Raw genomic sequence first — 15,772 nt, forward strand, 5'->3', positions numbered from 1 at the left:
AGACCACGTTTTGCCGGCGAATCTTGCAGATTCAGAGTGGCCGACGCGCGGGAGCTATTGCATCACCCATAGCACCGATTTCAGGGTCCCATTTACGAGGGATTTGATTTTTGAAGATGCTCCCGTCTATCTAATCTTCCGTTCATTATCGCTGGATCGAAGGGCGAAGACGGTCGCGTTTGTTGAGGGAGTAAAGAGTTGAACTTGGGTCCCCTCCCTGGTAGTACCCTTCCGAACCCTGTACGGCTCGTCTCGCTTGCTCGAAGGTCGCCGTCTGGAGCGAAAACTTGACATCAGGACATTTACGTTAAAGTTTGCAAAACCGCATTTTTTATTCGTTAGAATTGGGTAGGGTCCATTCTCCAAGCCTCTCGGAGTTTCAGGGCGGGATGAATGCTTGTAGGTAGGGAGGGGGCCACTGAGGGATGTCGCAATCGAAAGACACTGATGTATGTTCTGGTAACGGTTGTGGAGGAGCAGCAGTACCAAATGCCCCAGCGAAGTGGAATATTATTGGAGTTTGGTTACCTCGTGTTATGAAGGGCCCAAATGGGTTATGATAGGACCCTGTAAAAAGTAGGCTTTAGCCACGCTTCGGTTAGATTCATCAGTGGCATCTGGTTGACATGCGGCTTGATGGTATGTCGTAAAAGGACCCCTTCGTTATTTTTGTTTGTTTCTACTTGGAGGATAGCAGAGGATAAGGGGGAGGAAAAGTGGGGAGGGGAACGAGGAGGATGGGATGCGGGAGAGACCGCGAGGACAGGGTGGAGCATCACGGATGAGGTCAGAGAGTGGGGAAGGTTCTGCGATTGAGGTAGATATCTATGTTGAGAGAGGAGAGATATGTTCCTGAGAAGGCATGTGAAATAGATAGATGGAAGTATATTTTGCGAATCTGGGGGATCAAAAAGAAATATGAATGATATTTTATTCGTGGGTGCGAAGAGCGATGTAAGTCCGGACAGCCTGAGAACTTGTCGAAAAAGGTTGATCTGGGAGCGCGGTTCCCAATCTCAACTTGTTTCTCTACTCCTGCTCATTGCCTCTCCCCTAGATCATCCTTATACTTTCTTTACCTTCCCTTCCTAATGGCCTCCCAGACTCCAGCTCTTACCATGGCTTCCATAATCGCTACAGACGCTCCTCTCCTCTCCCCTGTCGCTTCAAATGACTCCCTATGGGATTCTTGCCCAGACCCGGCCCTCAACTTCAATTATTCCTACTATAATCTCCAGGCAGCACAAGCATCCCAGTCGTGCACGGACCCCCCAGTCCCCTCAAAGGTCCTCAAGATGCGCATGTCTCCAGACTCGACCTCCGACTCCACCCAGGAGCCCCTCTGCATGCCCACACACCAGGTCTTCGAGCTCTCAGAACCCCCAACGTCCCGTGCCTCGAGCGCTGCCCCGCCACCCCAGCCCCAGCAGCCCCCAGTGCACCCCCAGGTCACCGCAGTCGCCTCAACCGCGAGCAAGCGCTCAGCCAGCCCCGCAGCAGGCCCCGCGAAGAAGAGGGCCACAATCCTCAGCAAGGACTTTGTGCCCCCCGATGTCTCCGGTCTCAGCAAGCGGGAAGCTCGTCTAGTGAAGAACCGAGCCGCAGCCTTCCTCAGCAGGCAACGAAAGCGAGAAGAGTTCGAAAACATGGAAATGTACGTGATTCCCTACCCCTGTTGCGATAAGATTCGCCTTCTAACCCTCTTCTCTTACGTCCAGTCGCGTTGCAGAACTCGAGCAGGAGAACGCGAGGCTTTTGGCCCTTACCAAAAACGGAAGCCAGGCCCCGCAGGACAACCTCGCCTCAGAGGTTGAGCAGCTCCGTGCCCAGTTGGCCGCTGCCCAGCAACGGGAACGTGAACTCAGCGAGAAACTGAAGAGTACGCCCAAGGACGACGTTGTGTCCGTCAAGGTCGAATCATCGGAAAGCTATGTCCCAGCATCGCCTTCCAGGCCTTCTCCATCATCAGGCCCTAACAAGACCGCTGCCAGTTTCGGTTTGATGGTGAGTTTCTATTTTCGGTTGACCTCCTATTGAATCCTCATTAACACCTTTTCCCAGGTCCTTCTTTGTGCCCTTCCAACCCTCTTGTCCATGCCAATGCAATCGACGACAAGCTTCTCAGTCCCGTCGCCTTTCTCATCGGCTCTCAGCAATTATGACTACAAGAACAACTTTATCCCTGGAGACTTTGATTGGACTCGCACTTCCCTGATGGACATGGATACTGAGGAGAACTCTAATTTCCCATCTTCGGCCCCCCGGAAACTGGAATTCGCAGGCGTTGATACGAGCGACTTGGGCGATCTCGGCGGTTTGGACATCTCGTTTGATACATCCTCAACGGACAACGGCAAAATCCGCGTACGGATTCATCCATCGTCTTCGGCGTCTTCACGGGCAAGTTCTCCCCCCGCCAGTTCGCAATCATCGAAAGCGGGATCGCCGGCTCCCATGGAATCATGGTCGGATGCTCGCTCCTCCTTCTCGTCGGTCGCCAACTCGCCATTACTCTCCTCAACTGCGGATCCTTTCCTCGGTATGGACTACGGCAGCCCGTTCAGCGACCTTGACGAGACTTCGTTCCCCGATTTTGGATTTGGGTCGGAATATAGTGTTCCAGATAACTCTGGTGGAAAGCGACGAGTGAGGATTGCCCTCAAAACACCACCTTCTTCGAGCTCTGAAGGCGGAGAATGGGAAGTTCAGATTTGCTGATCAACCCACCACAACCCCCCCACTCAATGTATATCTATGGTTCTTTCTAATCCCCTTCTCTGGCACTATGGCTTTCGTGTGGGACTCATTCGCTCTTTCAAGGGGCGTCTAGGTGCCGCACTTGCCATCGTGCCCTATTATTCTTTTTATTCGCTTTTCTCTGTCGCTTTGTTTATTGCTTTCATCGTCATAAACCCCTCGTGCTTGAGGCTTGTATTCTATTATACACATCCCCTGGCCAGTCCGCCATCCCTGTGGGTGCCCACATCCCCTTTGCACACCATGTCCATTCATTTATCCTCCCACTCCCTCCTCTACGTTACCAACCCTCATCATATTCCATACTGGCTACCATACATATATCCCCGCATTACTCTCATACCTACGCACCCTTTTAGTCCCTCACCTTGGTCCGCTTTTTCGTCTGAAAAATAATCGTTCCTCTTCTATTGAGGGAGACTCGCGTCTCCTTCCCTTGCCCTTTCAAGGCTTCCCTTTGAAAAATTCGACAATTCGATATCTCTTCTTGTCTATATATACCCCCTCTTCTTGGGTTGGGTTGGATTGTTGCCCATCTGTACATTTATTCGCCTTCTTTCATCTTTCAGAAGTCTTCGCTTCGCTTCGAGGTCTTGTACTCCCCACTTCTTTCTTCTTCCTTTTTTCTTTCGAGTACGCAGGTTCTTCGTTTCGAGTTCATCATTTGCGACTGCTACTCTCTTCGTACCTGGTGCTTCTCTGGCGACCACTTGACTGTGGTAACGTGTGATGAAGCATTGGGTATCGCGAAGGCTGGTTGGAGTCGTATTGCACGAGTCCTCTTTCTTTCATTCAAATCCCTTTATATATATGGCCACAGTATGCCCTCCTTCCTTGCTCTCGTCGACCCCCTAGACTCTACTCTAACCACTCGCATTATGGATTCAAAACGCAAAATACTTCATAGTAATCTTGTCACCGTATGTATGCATATAAAAAAAAAGGTCTTTATCTCTGGTCTCATTCGACTTTGGGAACGTTTGAATGTCAGGTACTCAATTGGCTGCTGCGCACGACGCGACAAGCACCTTGGTACAGAATCTCAAGAGAACTTTTTTGCGCCTCGTGTGAGAGCGGGTGAGACCTTGTGGGAGAGCGAGATTTTAACGGACTTCGGCGTGTGTTTGAGATGTGCGGCTGGCAAAGGCGTCCGTATGCTCGGTATTTTTGTACAACTTCACCTTCGCAGGGGCAACTGCGACGGTGACCATGGCCATACCGTCCTTGGGAGTGGAGTGGGGTGTGGATGCACCTGCCAACTCCAGTGAACTGACGCCCCTGTGACTTCAGGTCTCCGGTTCGTGAGGTTGCATACATAAGAAGAAATGGGGTGCAAAAGTTTCCATGGACATGCGCAAAAAAATGCCCGTCCGTGTGCTTCCTTCTTTCTGTCGGACTTTCTGTGTACAATATCATTGGGGCGTAAAGTGTAAGATCCAACGTCATTTACGCGTCGTTGTGTGGCGAGGGTCCGGAGTTGGAGGAACTCTAACTGTGGATGGATACCGTTCTGATTCCCTTTCTTTTTCTGATAGTTTTCTGATAGAGGGGAAGAAGACGTTTCAAGTCAACTCCGAGTGGTGCGCAACGGCTGTTGCTTGCAGGCTTTTTTGTTAGTACTTGCAACCAAATATTAGGATAAGTGAAATAGCGCGTGCGATAGCCTGAGCCCATCCGTACGTCAGGCTTGCTGCGGTCGCTCTTATCGCAGGCATCCCGAGATGATTTCAGTTTCGGAAGTGGAGTCCGAGGGTCGAACGAAATTTTAGGTTAGCTTCACGAGGGAACCCTCTAGAAACGCACTTGTGGTCTGGCGACGTATCTATCTTCCACTCGGAAAGAACAGGAAGTGCGAATTGTGAATTGAGTTGCAACATTAATGGGCACAGTGGTCCGGTGCGGAGACGCATAAGCCAGATTATGCGGCGTACGAAGCCAGACTGGTTTGAACGTTGTTCAGGCGTAGACCAGTTACAAGCGTTGGATTTGAAGTCCTTCATTGGTCCACCCAAGAGGTCGAATAGACAGAGGACCCTGCAATCCCTTTGTTGAACCAATTCACCGTGCCTAGTGCTTGGAGATGCTGGCCTAGATCACTCGGAAGGCGCGGTAGATTATTTTGCTTCCGCCTCGAGTGCAAGGCTCCAAAGGGTTAATTCGGATTTGTGGAGGTGGAACGGCGGGTCAGACACCCCGTCTTTTGCAATACTGATGGATGTCATCGTGGTGGCTTGGATAGATAAGATATGGGAAACAGACCGTCGCCGGAAGTTTCGGACAACTGGTGGGTTGAAGACGACATTCTTTCGTCAGAGAGAACAGGCACGTTAGGGGTGCCTTGGAAAGGAAAGGGGGTCGTCAGAATCTCTGTGGTGTGTTATCCTATTCACTTCTCAGCCTGCAGCGAAGATCTCCACGGACATGTCATCGCGAGGGTATCTGTTTACTCTTTCTGGGAGGCACAATATACCTGGGGTAACTTATCTCGTCCTTTTCGCAGCGCCCATCTCCTCTTTCCGCGGAGCACAATCCAGCTACAACCCTGACTATCCGCTCGTACTGCAACGATGCACAGAAGGCGGAAAGAGAGAACCGAGTCGGAAATTTCATTTTTGACGCGCGCCAGCGCGGATGTCAGCTGGCATCCGCCAAAATCACGCGCCACGACGCGTCCCCATCTCCCACGTGATGTGAAGCGATAATCAAAATCACCGCCACGTCAATAGGGGCTTCTTCTCTTCCTTCTTCTCCCCCTTCGCTGGCTCAAGTCTACGAAACTGGCAACGGTATGGACGGCTTTCGGTACGCTATATCATGCCGCTGTAGACCAACTCTCGCAAGAAGGCTTCTGAATACTAATTTCGAACGTTTGACCCTTCACACGAACGCATGGAATGGTCTCTTGACCTCTGCCTGGGGAATCGAGGCATGCAAGAACCCATGTGTTAGTACCATTAATGGGTATGCAGGAGGTTTTCGCTGCTGCTAGCCCATGGCCCCTGGTAGATCCGAGTTTCTGCTTCCCATATTTCACAATCTCCTCGACTCGACGCCTGCTGGTTGACTCTTGACCGCTAACCACCATCATGACGGTATTGACCAACGGACTCGTTTGCTTCACGAACTGCTTCCTGGCTCAAGAGGACGGGAGCCTAGCCAAGAAAGATCTTTGGATCGACGAGATGAATGGCTTGATTGTAGATCCCAATGTACGTCGCTTTATTGCATTCGTGGCTGAATAGAACTGACGCACCGTGAAGAAAACATTCTTTGAGCGAAAGTTGAGGCCTGATCGTACCATCGACTTGGATGGTAACATCTTGAGGTGAATATGGGCTGTTGCACTGCTCATGTTTCCCGTCGCTCAGCGAAACACCTCCAGCCCTGGTCTTCTAGATATCCAGATCAATGGAGCTTACGGGTTTGATTTCTCCGTCTACGAGAACGACGATAATGCCTACCGTCAAGGACTCAAGACGGTCGCAGAGAAAATAGTTGAAACTGGGGTGACTTCGTAAGCACCACCTATCCTCTTCACCTAGGGTAATTATTGACAACGAAACCGATGCAGTTTGTTGCCAACGATCATTGTATGCACTCATCTTTGCTCTGTTACGAGAAGTACAACTGACGTATCCCGCAGACCCAAGAAAAGGCATTATACCCGAAGTTGCTTGGTTTGTTACGCCCCTTTTCAGCCCCCGGTTCAGCGACCTTGCTGGGATGGCATGCTGAAGGCCCCTTCTTGGAATTTACCAAACGGGGTGCCCATGCGCCCCCGTTCCTTCGGTTCGCACCGGATGGGTTCAAATCGTTCGAAGACGTTTATGGGCCAGAGAACCTGATTGAAAAGGAGGATTGGGTGATGAATGAAGGCCAGGACATCGGTATCCGGATGATTACCGCTGCTCCAGAAGTGCCTGGAGTTTTGGATGCGATTCCTACTCTCAGGAATCGAGGGATCGTGTTTTCGATTGGTCATAGGTAAGTCGAGTCGTCGGTAGCGGCGAACCTGATTTGCTAACGTTCTTCAAGTAATGCGCGAACGGAAGTGGCCATGGCTGCTGTCCGCAAGGGTGCCAACCTCATTACGCACCTTTTCAATGCTATGCCTCAATTCCACCATCGGGATCCATCTATAATCGGTCTCTTAGGTGCTTCCCCTCACTGTGATGCGTCTGGGCCGACAGCGCTGGCCTATGTAACTTGCGACCCTGCTCATACTATCCAATTGGAACGGGGAGCTACCTCACCGACGTCTTCTAACGGCTTCAATGGCTCCTTCAATCATTCTGCCAGCGCAAGCTCGAATGCAAGTGGTACTAGTCCGGACAGGGGACCTCACAACGAGTGGACTTCGCAAGGCCATACTATGGCATCATCGTTGATGGAATTCATTGCCACCCGAACTCCGTCAGGGTAAGTCGTCCTTTCCTGTCACGCACCCTAGAGCGCGTCGTAGACTGATGTATACTCAGCTCGCTTACTCTGCTCATCTCGATGGATGCATTCTGGTCACCGATGGTGCGCCGTTAGCTTCTGCCAAAACCCTTCTTCCTCTAACCGAAATGCGTATAGCCATGAAGATTCTGGACCCCAATCTAAAGGACGGGGTCCACGAGTGGCGCGACGGAAAGCGATTTGTCAAGGAAGGAGAGCGTCTATATTTGGAGGGAACGGACACATTAGCTGGAAGGTAATGTCCCTTCGCAAGCTCCCGTGACATCTCGTTGACTCCCCCTTACAGTGTCGTCACCCTTGACAAATGCGTCCGAAACTTTGCTCGATTCACCGGCTGCTCCTTGGGGGAGGCAATCAAATGTGCCACCTACAACCCTGCTAAGTGCGTACAACGTTGTGAACCCTAAATTAGCGAGTGCTAAACGTGCACCCATGCTTAGATGCCTCGGTATAGAAAGCATCAAGGGAACCCTCCGACCAGGAGCGCATGCAGACCTTGTCGTACTTGATAAACAGGGACATTTGCGAAGCACCTGGGTTCGAGGAAAGGAGATCTGGACCAAAGCGTAAGAATAGGCGTAGATGCTTCGGGGAGCACCTCCGTTCCACAGCTGTACGGCCTCGCTTATCCTGTCCGCCCCACGAATTCATCGTCGGGATTTCCTGTCAAGATAATGTTAACCAACCAATGTCAGTCAGCTCTGCAGCCCAGGCATGACGCCTGCAAAGGTTAAATATAGGTTTTGTTCAGCAATTGATCCGAGCCACTTGAGGGTCGAAGTTTGGTGCTTCTCCTCATTTGTCACTCTTGCATTCTGCAGCGGCATCATCATTAGCCCGTCCAGGTATGATCTTTCCCAACTACTTGCATCCATTCCGACTGTGGAACCCCGGCCACCTCAATAATGACAATAATGACTTTGAGGAGGATAGGCCCCGCAATCCTAAACCATACCTCATGTCCGACTAGTTCCCTATCTCGATCGGTGCTATCAAGATTTACATAAAGCCTAGACGTACAAAAAAAGCCTGACAGACATTTTCTTTCCAACTCACGCCCCCCGCCCAGCGACATGGTTTTACTGACGACCATGACGGTCCACGACGCTCCCAACGAGCGAGCGCTCCTAAAGCCTGCCAGCCACGCTCGCTCCAGCTTGCTATTCGAACTCCCTTCAGAGTTGATAACCAAGATCTTCGAGCTCGCCCTTCTAGGCAGTAAACCCAGCGACCTCTCGGCCCTCTCCAAAACCATCCACAACTACGTCAACGACATCCTTTACAGAGTCGTAGTCCTGGATTCTGCCCACTCCATCCGCCTCTTCCACCGCACAGCCCGCTCCAACCAGCAAGTCTTGAGCTACGTGAAGAAGCTCGTTATTACTTGGCAATCCGATTCAGCGTATTTAAACCTTAGCAAGGAAATACGGGGTATAATCGCAGAATGCACGCAGATTCATACGCTGGAAATACCCATCCTCGAGCCCGAGGCCATGGCCGACTTTCATTGGCACCCCAACCTCATTGAAATCACCACGCGGTACATGGAAGCGGACATTGGCCAGTTCCAAGGAAAGTTGAAATCGCTTTGGGATAAATTGACACATCTGCGGCTGGCGGAGCCTGCAGAGTTTGGATGGAAGCGACCTGCGGATGCATTGGAGGAATTCGGCAATCCGCCTCAACTCGCATATCTCCAGCTCTCGCGCCGGGCAAACGCGAACCAGGAGAACGATCTTATCTTCGTCGACGACGTACAGAGTATCCTGCAGGGAGGCGAATTCCCTTCTTTGAAGGTGCTGATTGTGTCAGTCATAGAGGGGAATGACACTTGGAAGCCGGAGCCGGTCAGAGAGTCGAACATTTGGGAGATGTTGGAGGAAGTCGCGAGACAGGATAAGCGGTTGGTGCTAGTTGAAGGGAAGTACGGAGAGTGGGCTACGGGATGGAAGGACTTCAGGCCGATTGATGGTGGCATGGCGAGCGAGTTCTGGAAAGAGTATGGAGTCAAAACAGTTTACTCGTAGTAGAGTTAGAATCTTTGTCCTTGTAGAGCTCATGGTAGATTTGATACAATTTTAGGAGCCCCTTAAATCCCTGTATAATATCCCATGTAATGCCTGTTACAGTAATGATTGTAGCCGTGAATTAAAAACTACGCGTACACGTTTTTACAGGGTCTAATTTAAATAGTAGAGTACAGAGGTGATAGAAGTCGAAGAGAATCTGCTATGCGGTAAGTGGTATAAAGGCCAACCTGGGACGTTTAGAAGTGAGGAGCGTTGAGGAGAATACCCATCAAGCACCCGCTAAGAGTGGAGACAATAGGGACAGTAGCGATCCATCCAATATAGATCCAACCAATGGCCCGCCAGTTGGTAGCCCAAAAGTCACCGTTGCAAAGCGCGACGCCAATGGTGGCACCAGTGATGCACATCGTGGTGGAGACGGGGATACCGAACTGAGAGGCAAGGATGACAGTGATAGAGGCAGAAAGTTCCATGGAGAAACCGCGAGAGGGGGAGTGTAGGGTGATGCGGTTACCGAGGACACGCATGATGTTGTAGCCGTCTAAAAGACCGTTGTCAGCGAGGGAACGCGTCGGGCAATCGAAAATAAAACTTACAAAGAGCAAGACCCAAAACGAGCATAGCACCCCCAAAAGCGAGAGCCCAAACAGGGACCGGGGTCTTGTCGGCCATCTCACCGGTCTTCCAAGTGTGGTAGATGACGGAGAAGGGACCAATGGCGTTAGAAACATCGTTGGCACCGTGGGCAAATGAGGCAACGCAGGCGGTGAAGACTTGCATGAAGGAGTAGAGGTGCTCGGTCTCGTTGGGGAATTGACGGGCACGGGCGTGAACATCGGCAATGTGCTTGGCAGTAGCAGCGTTCTGCTTCTGTTGCTGGAGGGCGTGAATGTCGACGGAGGTTCCGTGGGTGAGGAACTTCTTGATGAAGGGGAAGGCACGGTAGCGGAGGATGATCCAGAGGTTTTTGGGTTCGGCCCAGGCGCCTTCGATCGGGTGCTTCTCGACTTCGTCGGCGAGGGCGCTGGGGTGAATTTGCTCTCGAGTGGGTTCTTGAGAGTCGATGTCCTTTTCCTTCAGGTTGCTAGCCTTTTCAGAGTCGGTTTCAGCTTCGAGAGGGGCTTAAAAGGAACTTAGCTACACTGGACAAGGACCGAGCCAGAGGATGAACTTACCTTGGTGCTGACCGTCGAGCTCGTTAACGTCTCGGATGCGGTAGTCAGGAACGGCAGAGACGGAACCGGCATCGGGAGGAGGGGGTCGCTTCCACAGGAGAGGACCGAGGAAGAAGTGATACCAGCGAAGGGCTAATCAAGGTGTCAGAGCGATTCGGCGTCAGGATGTGAGAAACATACTGTAATCTTTCTTAACCACTTTGGCATGAACGTATGGGAGCCAGAAGAGGATGGAGAGGAGAGCAACGACAGAGGCAGTTCCGAGGACGGCAGCGGCGAGAGGGCCAGGCTCCATATTCTTTAGACCCAAGCTGGGAGAGCCCTTGAAAACTGAAAGAAGGTTAGCTTTCGTTGCAGGTCCTGTGTGAGTGAATGTACTTACTGATGGACATGGTCAGGACAGCACCGACAAGGAAGAAGATGATAGGGGAGGTGATGAGACCCCATCGAGTTGGATTGGATCGGAGGAGGACGGCAAACTTGACAAAGAGGAAGAGAACAATGCCGAAGGAGGCAGAGAGAGCGGGCGCTAGAAAAGTGTCAAGCAATGTCGTTGACGAGCTAGGCATATCGAACTGACCAATGACGAGGCCAGAGAAGATGGCGGCAATACCCTTGCCATTATTCCATCCCCATCGGGGAGCGTCCCAGCCATCAGCAGCAATTCCGACGCCAATGACGGCGGAGACGATAGAATAGGTGGTGGACACGGGCCACGACAAGCGGGTGGCAAGGGACAACCATGCTGCGGGGGATGGGTCAGCGGCGGTCAAAGAACACGACAGAGGGGCAACGTACAAGCAGAGGCAACAATGGCACAGGTGAAACCAAGCAGTTGTACACCAGCATTGTTGTCGAAAACGGAGGCAGGTACGATGCCGTCCTTAATGGTACTGGTCACACGAGCACCGACCAGAACCGCGCCCTGAGAAAAAAGCGGGTGAATAAAACCATTAGACTTTTGAAAGTGGTCGTGTGCCAGCTTACAAGGAATTCCATGACAGCGGCAGCCAAGCAAGCCTGGCGCAGGGTAAGGGACTTGGAAGAGACGGACGCTATCGAAGAAACGGATGTCAATCCAGTGAAAGAGGCCCAATAAGAATGTGCATACTCGCAAAACTGTTGGCGACATCGTTTGCTCCGATCATGAACGCATCGAGAGCAGAGAAGATGAGGCCAATGGCGAACAGGTAGTCCCATTGGTGAAGGGTTCCAGACATGGTGGGCGCCTACAGGGAGGGAACACGGCAGAAGGGGGAGAGAGGAGTTGGGAAAGGCCGATGAGTTCTTGATTCCCAGTTCTGAGCGCGCTTTAATACCCGCCGCTAGTCGAGGAACGTTGTAAGGGCGCTGGGTTACAGGCGAACGTTCGAACGTTCGTATCCGCCAGGGGTAGCGCCATGATACATCCCATGCTCGGCAGCGTCCGCAACTCTACTTTAGATGGAAAGCAATAGGCAACAAATTGCATTCCAAGACAAGCGTGGCGTGTCACCGGATCGCATCAAACTTGAAGAGACTCCAACTGGCCAGGTCCAGAGAGTGCAAATTCGTCAAAGACCTCCGAATGCTCGAATGTGGAGCAGGGCATTGGATGGCGTGTATTTCGGCCTGTTATTCCGTCGCCCCTTTCTGACACATGAATCAAGGAACAGAGCGTGTTTGTGGCACACGACCAAATGACATGGTCGAGAGAGAAAGATGCCCACTGAGAGACATGAGCTCGATGGCTCTGAGCGGTGTTAGCCTTCCAGAAGCTGCATGACCCGCATGCTTTGAAAGGCAGAAAAGCATAGAAACAGGCAGTATCCATAGAATCGTGAATTTCGGAGAGCGGAGGCGGATCGGAATTCAGGCGAGCAGCGGTTGTACAAGAGAGAGCACCGCGAACGTTCGTTTGCCATCAAGCTTCTTGGCGGGTTGACCAATATTTGGACTTTGTTTTGGTCAACGGACCGTGACTGATCCGGGGGAAACCTCGCTTTTCGAGGTTAGTACGCTGTCACCGGCGTCAAGGACGTTGCTCACACCCGACTCACGACGATGAGCGCCATCGTACCGTCGCGCCTTGCGGCGCTGGCAAAGCTCCGCTGTAGCATCTTCCAACAAACGTACAACCCAACTGGAGTCCGGACTGGTGCCAAATACCTCAAGCAAAAGCTACGCGGTCCAGCTATGACCATGTACTACCCTACACGACTCAACATCTCTGCCCTCGCACGGCAACTACCTGAACTTGAACTCGTTGACGAGGAGGAAATGGAGCGTATCGAAGATGTTACTTCCAGGAGAAAGAGAGGAAAGGGCGCGCCGAAGAAGGCCAAGACCAAAGGTGCGTCGCTGAACTGTCCACTTTTTGTGCTGCTGGCTCAGATTTCATTTCTCTCCGTACAGACGACAGCAGACGTGCAAAGAAGAAGCGGTAAATGTTATAGCCATCGCTATCTTCATCACAACTCCCTTCGTATCCACACGCTGGGTACACTGGAACCAGCCACGCCCCCTCGGCACAGCATCCACGACCACCACCATATCCTAGCCTTAGATGTAATCACGAATGTCAGTAATTCACCTGGACGACATCGTACAGAACCTATGAGTTGGTGTTCGTTGGCGTGTTGCGCTTCAACGCCGACGTGATGCATATCACTTGAGGGACCTGTATCCTAAACCGAAATTCCGTCCTGAATCCATGCTCGAGTCTTACTTGACTCCCATGCAAAAAATGATACCGTGAAAGTGACCCGAAACCCGACTCAGAACTGCGGTGGGGTGTGGGCGGGACCGTGCGAAGGATCCCGCCCCTCCTTAACGGGGATAGCTGAAACTCCGTCGACCATTTATTGGTGAACCAGAACTTGCGCCTTGGATACGCTTTGAGCGCCAATTCCAGACATTTGAAGGTTGGTTTCGACAGCCCGTCGCTTCTTCCCATCTCCAACCACCAATTTCGCCTCTTTGGTCAACCCAGAGCGCCTTGAACAGAAGCCGTGCGCCATCCGCTTAGCGCTACAGCCACCGACGCCACTGCTGGTGAGAGCCGCCCGCCTCCCGACGCGATGACTCGCGTGTTGCGCTTCTATCACCTCATGTCGTGATGCTGACTCGAACGTCCGTCGCAGTTCACTTAAAACTCTCAAGGTTGTGCGGCGCAGCGCCAGCTGAGGACTACGGACTCGGCACCTGGACCTGCGGTTTACTTTCGGAACTCCCCAACCTCCCGGACGATGTATGTGCGTCTTAAATTCCACCTTCATGCACGCCTTCAAATGCTGATTCCTCACACGATAGATCATGGGCAAAGTTTCCAACATTCCACTCCCACCAGAGATCCTCTCTGAGATATTCCACCTCGCCAAAGCCAAACGACGACCGTATCATCTCGTTCCACTCGAGGTCATCTTCAGCCATGTATGTTCCGATTGGAGGAACACCCTGCTGGCCGATAGTCAAGTATGGACGAACATCACCATCCACTCTCCCAAAACACTTCCGAGGGCCCTCGCGTACCTCTCTCGCACCGCGCCGACCTCCGTGGTATACGTGCGCGTAGAGTTGTATGATTGGGATCGCAAGACACGGGACCGCCAGGAGAGAAACACCTTCCTCGAGTCCCTCAACGCGTTCCTCGAGTCGTGTATTGAACGATGCAAGACTCTATTGATCTTCACGTACCGCGAATCCACCTCCAGCGCCATCGTCAAAAGCCTCAGCGCCTCAGCCGCACCGGAACTGGAAAGGCTGCGCATTAACAACCTCCCTCCGGACGTGGACAGCAACCCAAGAGACCTGGAGCACCCCGACGTCTTGACTGGAGGTGCTCCTTCACTTCAGTTCCTGGAGATCGAGGGGATTCATTCCTTCCCTCCCCTCGGAAGTCTGGTCACTCTCCATCTGCACAACTTGAAACCAGACTGGTTCACGTACGATGTCTTCAAAGATATCTCCACGAAATCTGTCAACCTCCAGAACCTCTCTTTGGAAGCCCAAACGTTCGTCACAGCGTGGCCCAATGATACTGCCAGACCTTCGATTACCCTCAAGTCCCTTCGCTCTCTCAGAATAACAGAGCATTTCCCAGGTCTACTCGTCAAGCTCCTACTCACAATCAACGCACCAAGGTTACAGTCTCTATGGCTCGTAGCCGAGACCACTTCCTTCGACTTCCTCTTCGATTCTCCGCAGTTCCTCGCCAGCCAGAGCAAGTTTGCGAACCTCAAATATCTAACCCTCGACTCCTACAATATGCACTCCCTCCACAAATTCGGCCTCGTCTTCCCCAACATCACGCATTTCTTCATTCCCGAAGCACCTCTATTCCACCTCAAGCATCTCGCCGCTGCCTTCTCTTCCGACCCACCGCTATGGCCTAAACTCGAAACTCTAGCGATGACAGCCAAAAGCGACCGAAGGCAAATGAATTTGAAGGAGGCCTTGTGTAAGATTGTTTCGGCGAGAGCGGAGATGAGGGTTGGGTTGAAGAGGTTCCTTTCGCATGGGGATACAGTCGAGTTTCTGAAGAAGCAAGAGTCGGATTTGTTGAATGAGCATTTGGATATTGAAGAGTTGTGTACGGAGAATTTCAGGGAACCGTGGTGGCTTATGATGCACGAGAGCCATCCGGATTCAATTGGACTTTCTTAAGGACCATTACATGGACAAGCGATTTTTTCTATCTGTAACACGGTACTTCAATAAAGCCCTTTATATTAATGACTTACAATCCCCATCTTTTTCTCTAATGCATCCTTGACTTTTCCCCTCCATTCCCACTCCAGGATAGCGTAACTGCAAACATTCGTCCTGCCTCCATTCACGCTATCAACCCAAGCCTCTATCCTCTTCCCCTCTAATCTCGCACCAGCCACCTTCTCTAGCCACCCTCTCATAGGTGCATTGTCCTCCCCCGTCTCAAACGTCACCCGGTGAAACCCCCGCATTTCAAATACATCCTTCAAAAGTGTATAGAACACCTTGGTCGACAATCCCTTTCCCTGCACGTTGGAAGCCATGACAATCCCCGCCTCGCACGATTTCTGGAGGGTGTCGATGTTGAAGACGCCAGTCATGCCGATGAGCTCGGTGGTATCGCCGAGGAAGACGTTGTAGTCGAGGATGCGCGGGTCTTGTGAGCGGGTGAGACGCCGTTGAGTGACTTCTGGGACGGTGATGGGGGGCATGAAGCGGAGGTAACGTCGGACTATGGGGTCGGAACGCAGGACAGATACTTGTTCATCTTCGGCGCATGTGGGTGGTGTCAGACGGATTTGTTTATCTGGTGAGTAGAGGGTAGTAGGCGCCGAGACAGGTGAGAGTGTTTCGGAGGACATGGTTTTCAGCTAGAACACC

General features: G+C 51.9%; 8 protein-coding genes across 8 annotated transcripts; 6 read left to right on the plus strand and 2 right to left on the minus strand.

Annotated features, from left to right (window-relative positions):
* Positions 1–1,091: 1,091 nt before the first annotated feature.
* On the plus strand, positions 1,092–2,718 carry CC1G_09355 (hypothetical protein; the record flags this gene model as incomplete). The annotated part of the gene is made up of 3 exons (XM_001830143.2): positions 1,092–1,636; positions 1,719–2,004; positions 2,062–2,718. 3 exons carry the CDS (start codon positions 1,092–1,094, stop codon positions 2,716–2,718), a joined length of 1,488 nt encoding a protein of 495 aa, XP_001830195.2.
* An 860-nt stretch (positions 2,719–3,578) lies between these two features.
* On the plus strand, positions 3,579–4,025 carry CC1G_14153 (hypothetical protein; the record flags this gene model as incomplete). Its single annotated transcript, XM_002911574.1, has 2 exons — positions 3,579–3,677; positions 3,702–4,025. The coding sequence occupies 2 exons, from the start codon at positions 3,579–3,581 to the stop codon at positions 4,023–4,025; spliced, it is 423 nt and encodes a 140-aa protein (XP_002911620.1).
* Positions 4,026–5,836: 1,811 nt separating this feature from the next.
* CC1G_14154 (n-acetylglucosamine-6-phosphate deacetylase) lies at positions 5,837–7,887 on the plus strand. The gene is made up of 10 exons (XM_002911575.1): positions 5,837–5,966; positions 6,018–6,082; positions 6,140–6,271; positions 6,329–6,347; positions 6,401–6,741; positions 6,793–7,176; positions 7,236–7,281; positions 7,336–7,453; positions 7,505–7,600; positions 7,659–7,887. Exons 1-8 carry the CDS (start codon positions 5,844–5,846, stop codon positions 7,339–7,341), a joined length of 1,116 nt encoding a protein of 371 aa, XP_002911621.1. The 5' UTR covers positions 5,837–5,843; the 3' UTR covers positions 7,342–7,453; positions 7,505–7,600; positions 7,659–7,887.
* Positions 7,888–8,309: 422 nt separating this feature from the next.
* Positions 8,310–9,245, plus strand: CC1G_12085 (hypothetical protein; the record flags this gene model as incomplete). The annotated part of the gene is made up of 1 exon (XM_001830146.1): positions 8,310–9,245. The coding sequence occupies one exon, from the start codon at positions 8,310–8,312 to the stop codon at positions 9,243–9,245; it is 936 nt and encodes a 311-aa protein (XP_001830198.1).
* A 239-nt stretch (positions 9,246–9,484) lies between these two features.
* On the minus strand, positions 9,485–11,643 carry CC1G_12086 (sodium:inorganic phosphate symporter; the record flags this gene model as incomplete). Its single annotated transcript, XM_001830147.2, has 9 exons — positions 9,485–9,789; positions 9,845–10,369; positions 10,424–10,555; positions 10,604–10,753; positions 10,806–10,952; positions 11,004–11,168; positions 11,222–11,381; positions 11,411–11,478; positions 11,535–11,643. 9 exons carry the CDS (start codon positions 11,641–11,643, stop codon positions 9,485–9,487), a joined length of 1,761 nt encoding a protein of 586 aa, XP_001830199.2.
* An 802-nt stretch (positions 11,644–12,445) lies between these two features.
* Positions 12,446–12,999, plus strand: CC1G_14155 (hypothetical protein). Its single transcript, XM_002911576.1, has 2 exons — positions 12,446–12,755; positions 12,818–12,999. Exons 1-2 carry the CDS (start codon positions 12,467–12,469, stop codon positions 12,847–12,849), a joined length of 321 nt encoding a protein of 106 aa, XP_002911622.1. The 5' UTR covers positions 12,446–12,466; the 3' UTR covers positions 12,850–12,999.
* Positions 13,000–13,717: 718 nt separating this feature from the next.
* CC1G_14156 (hypothetical protein) lies at positions 13,718–15,067 on the plus strand (the record flags this gene model as incomplete). The annotated part of the gene is made up of 1 exon (XM_002911577.1): positions 13,718–15,067. The coding sequence occupies one exon, from the start codon at positions 13,718–13,720 to the stop codon at positions 15,065–15,067; it is 1,350 nt and encodes a 449-aa protein (XP_002911623.1).
* On the minus strand, positions 14,722–15,769 carry CC1G_12088 (hypothetical protein). The gene has a single exon (XM_001830149.2). The coding sequence runs from the start codon at positions 15,751–15,753 to the stop codon at positions 15,133–15,135; it is 621 nt and encodes a 206-aa protein (XP_001830201.1). The 5' UTR covers positions 15,754–15,769; the 3' UTR covers positions 14,722–15,132.
* Positions 15,770–15,772: the final 3 nt, after the last annotated feature.

Source organism: Coprinopsis cinerea (genome assembly GCF_000182895.1).
Source record: "Coprinopsis cinerea okayama7#130 chromosome 3 map unlocalized cont3.3, whole genome shotgun sequence".
Taxonomy (NCBI): Eukaryota; Fungi; Basidiomycota; class Agaricomycetes; order Agaricales; family Psathyrellaceae; genus Coprinopsis; species Coprinopsis cinerea.

Excerpts from the sequence above, each read along its gene's own strand:
- CC1G_14154 (XM_002911575.1), top strand. The coding sequence starts at position 5,844 with ATGACGGTATTGACCAACGGACTCGTTTGCTTCACGAACTGCTTCCTG. Across the intron at positions 5,967-6,017 it reads GCTTGATTGTAGATCCCAAT|AAAACATTCTTTGAGCGAAA; the intron begins GTACGTCGCTTT and ends CGCACCGTGAAG. Across the intron at positions 6,083-6,139 it reads TTGGATGGTAACATCTTGAG|CCCTGGTCTTCTAGATATCC; the intron begins GTGAATATGGGC and ends AAACACCTCCAG.
- CC1G_14155 (XM_002911576.1), top strand. The coding sequence starts at position 12,467 with ATGAGCGCCATCGTACCGTCGCGCCTTGCGGCGCTGGCAAAGCTCCGC. Across the intron at positions 12,756-12,817 it reads GAAGAAGGCCAAGACCAAAG|ACGACAGCAGACGTGCAAAG; the intron begins GTGCGTCGCTGA and ends CTCTCCGTACAG.
- CC1G_12088 (XM_001830149.2), bottom strand. The coding sequence starts at position 15,753 with ATGTCCTCCGAAACACTCTCACCTGTCTCGGCGCCTACTACCCTCTAC.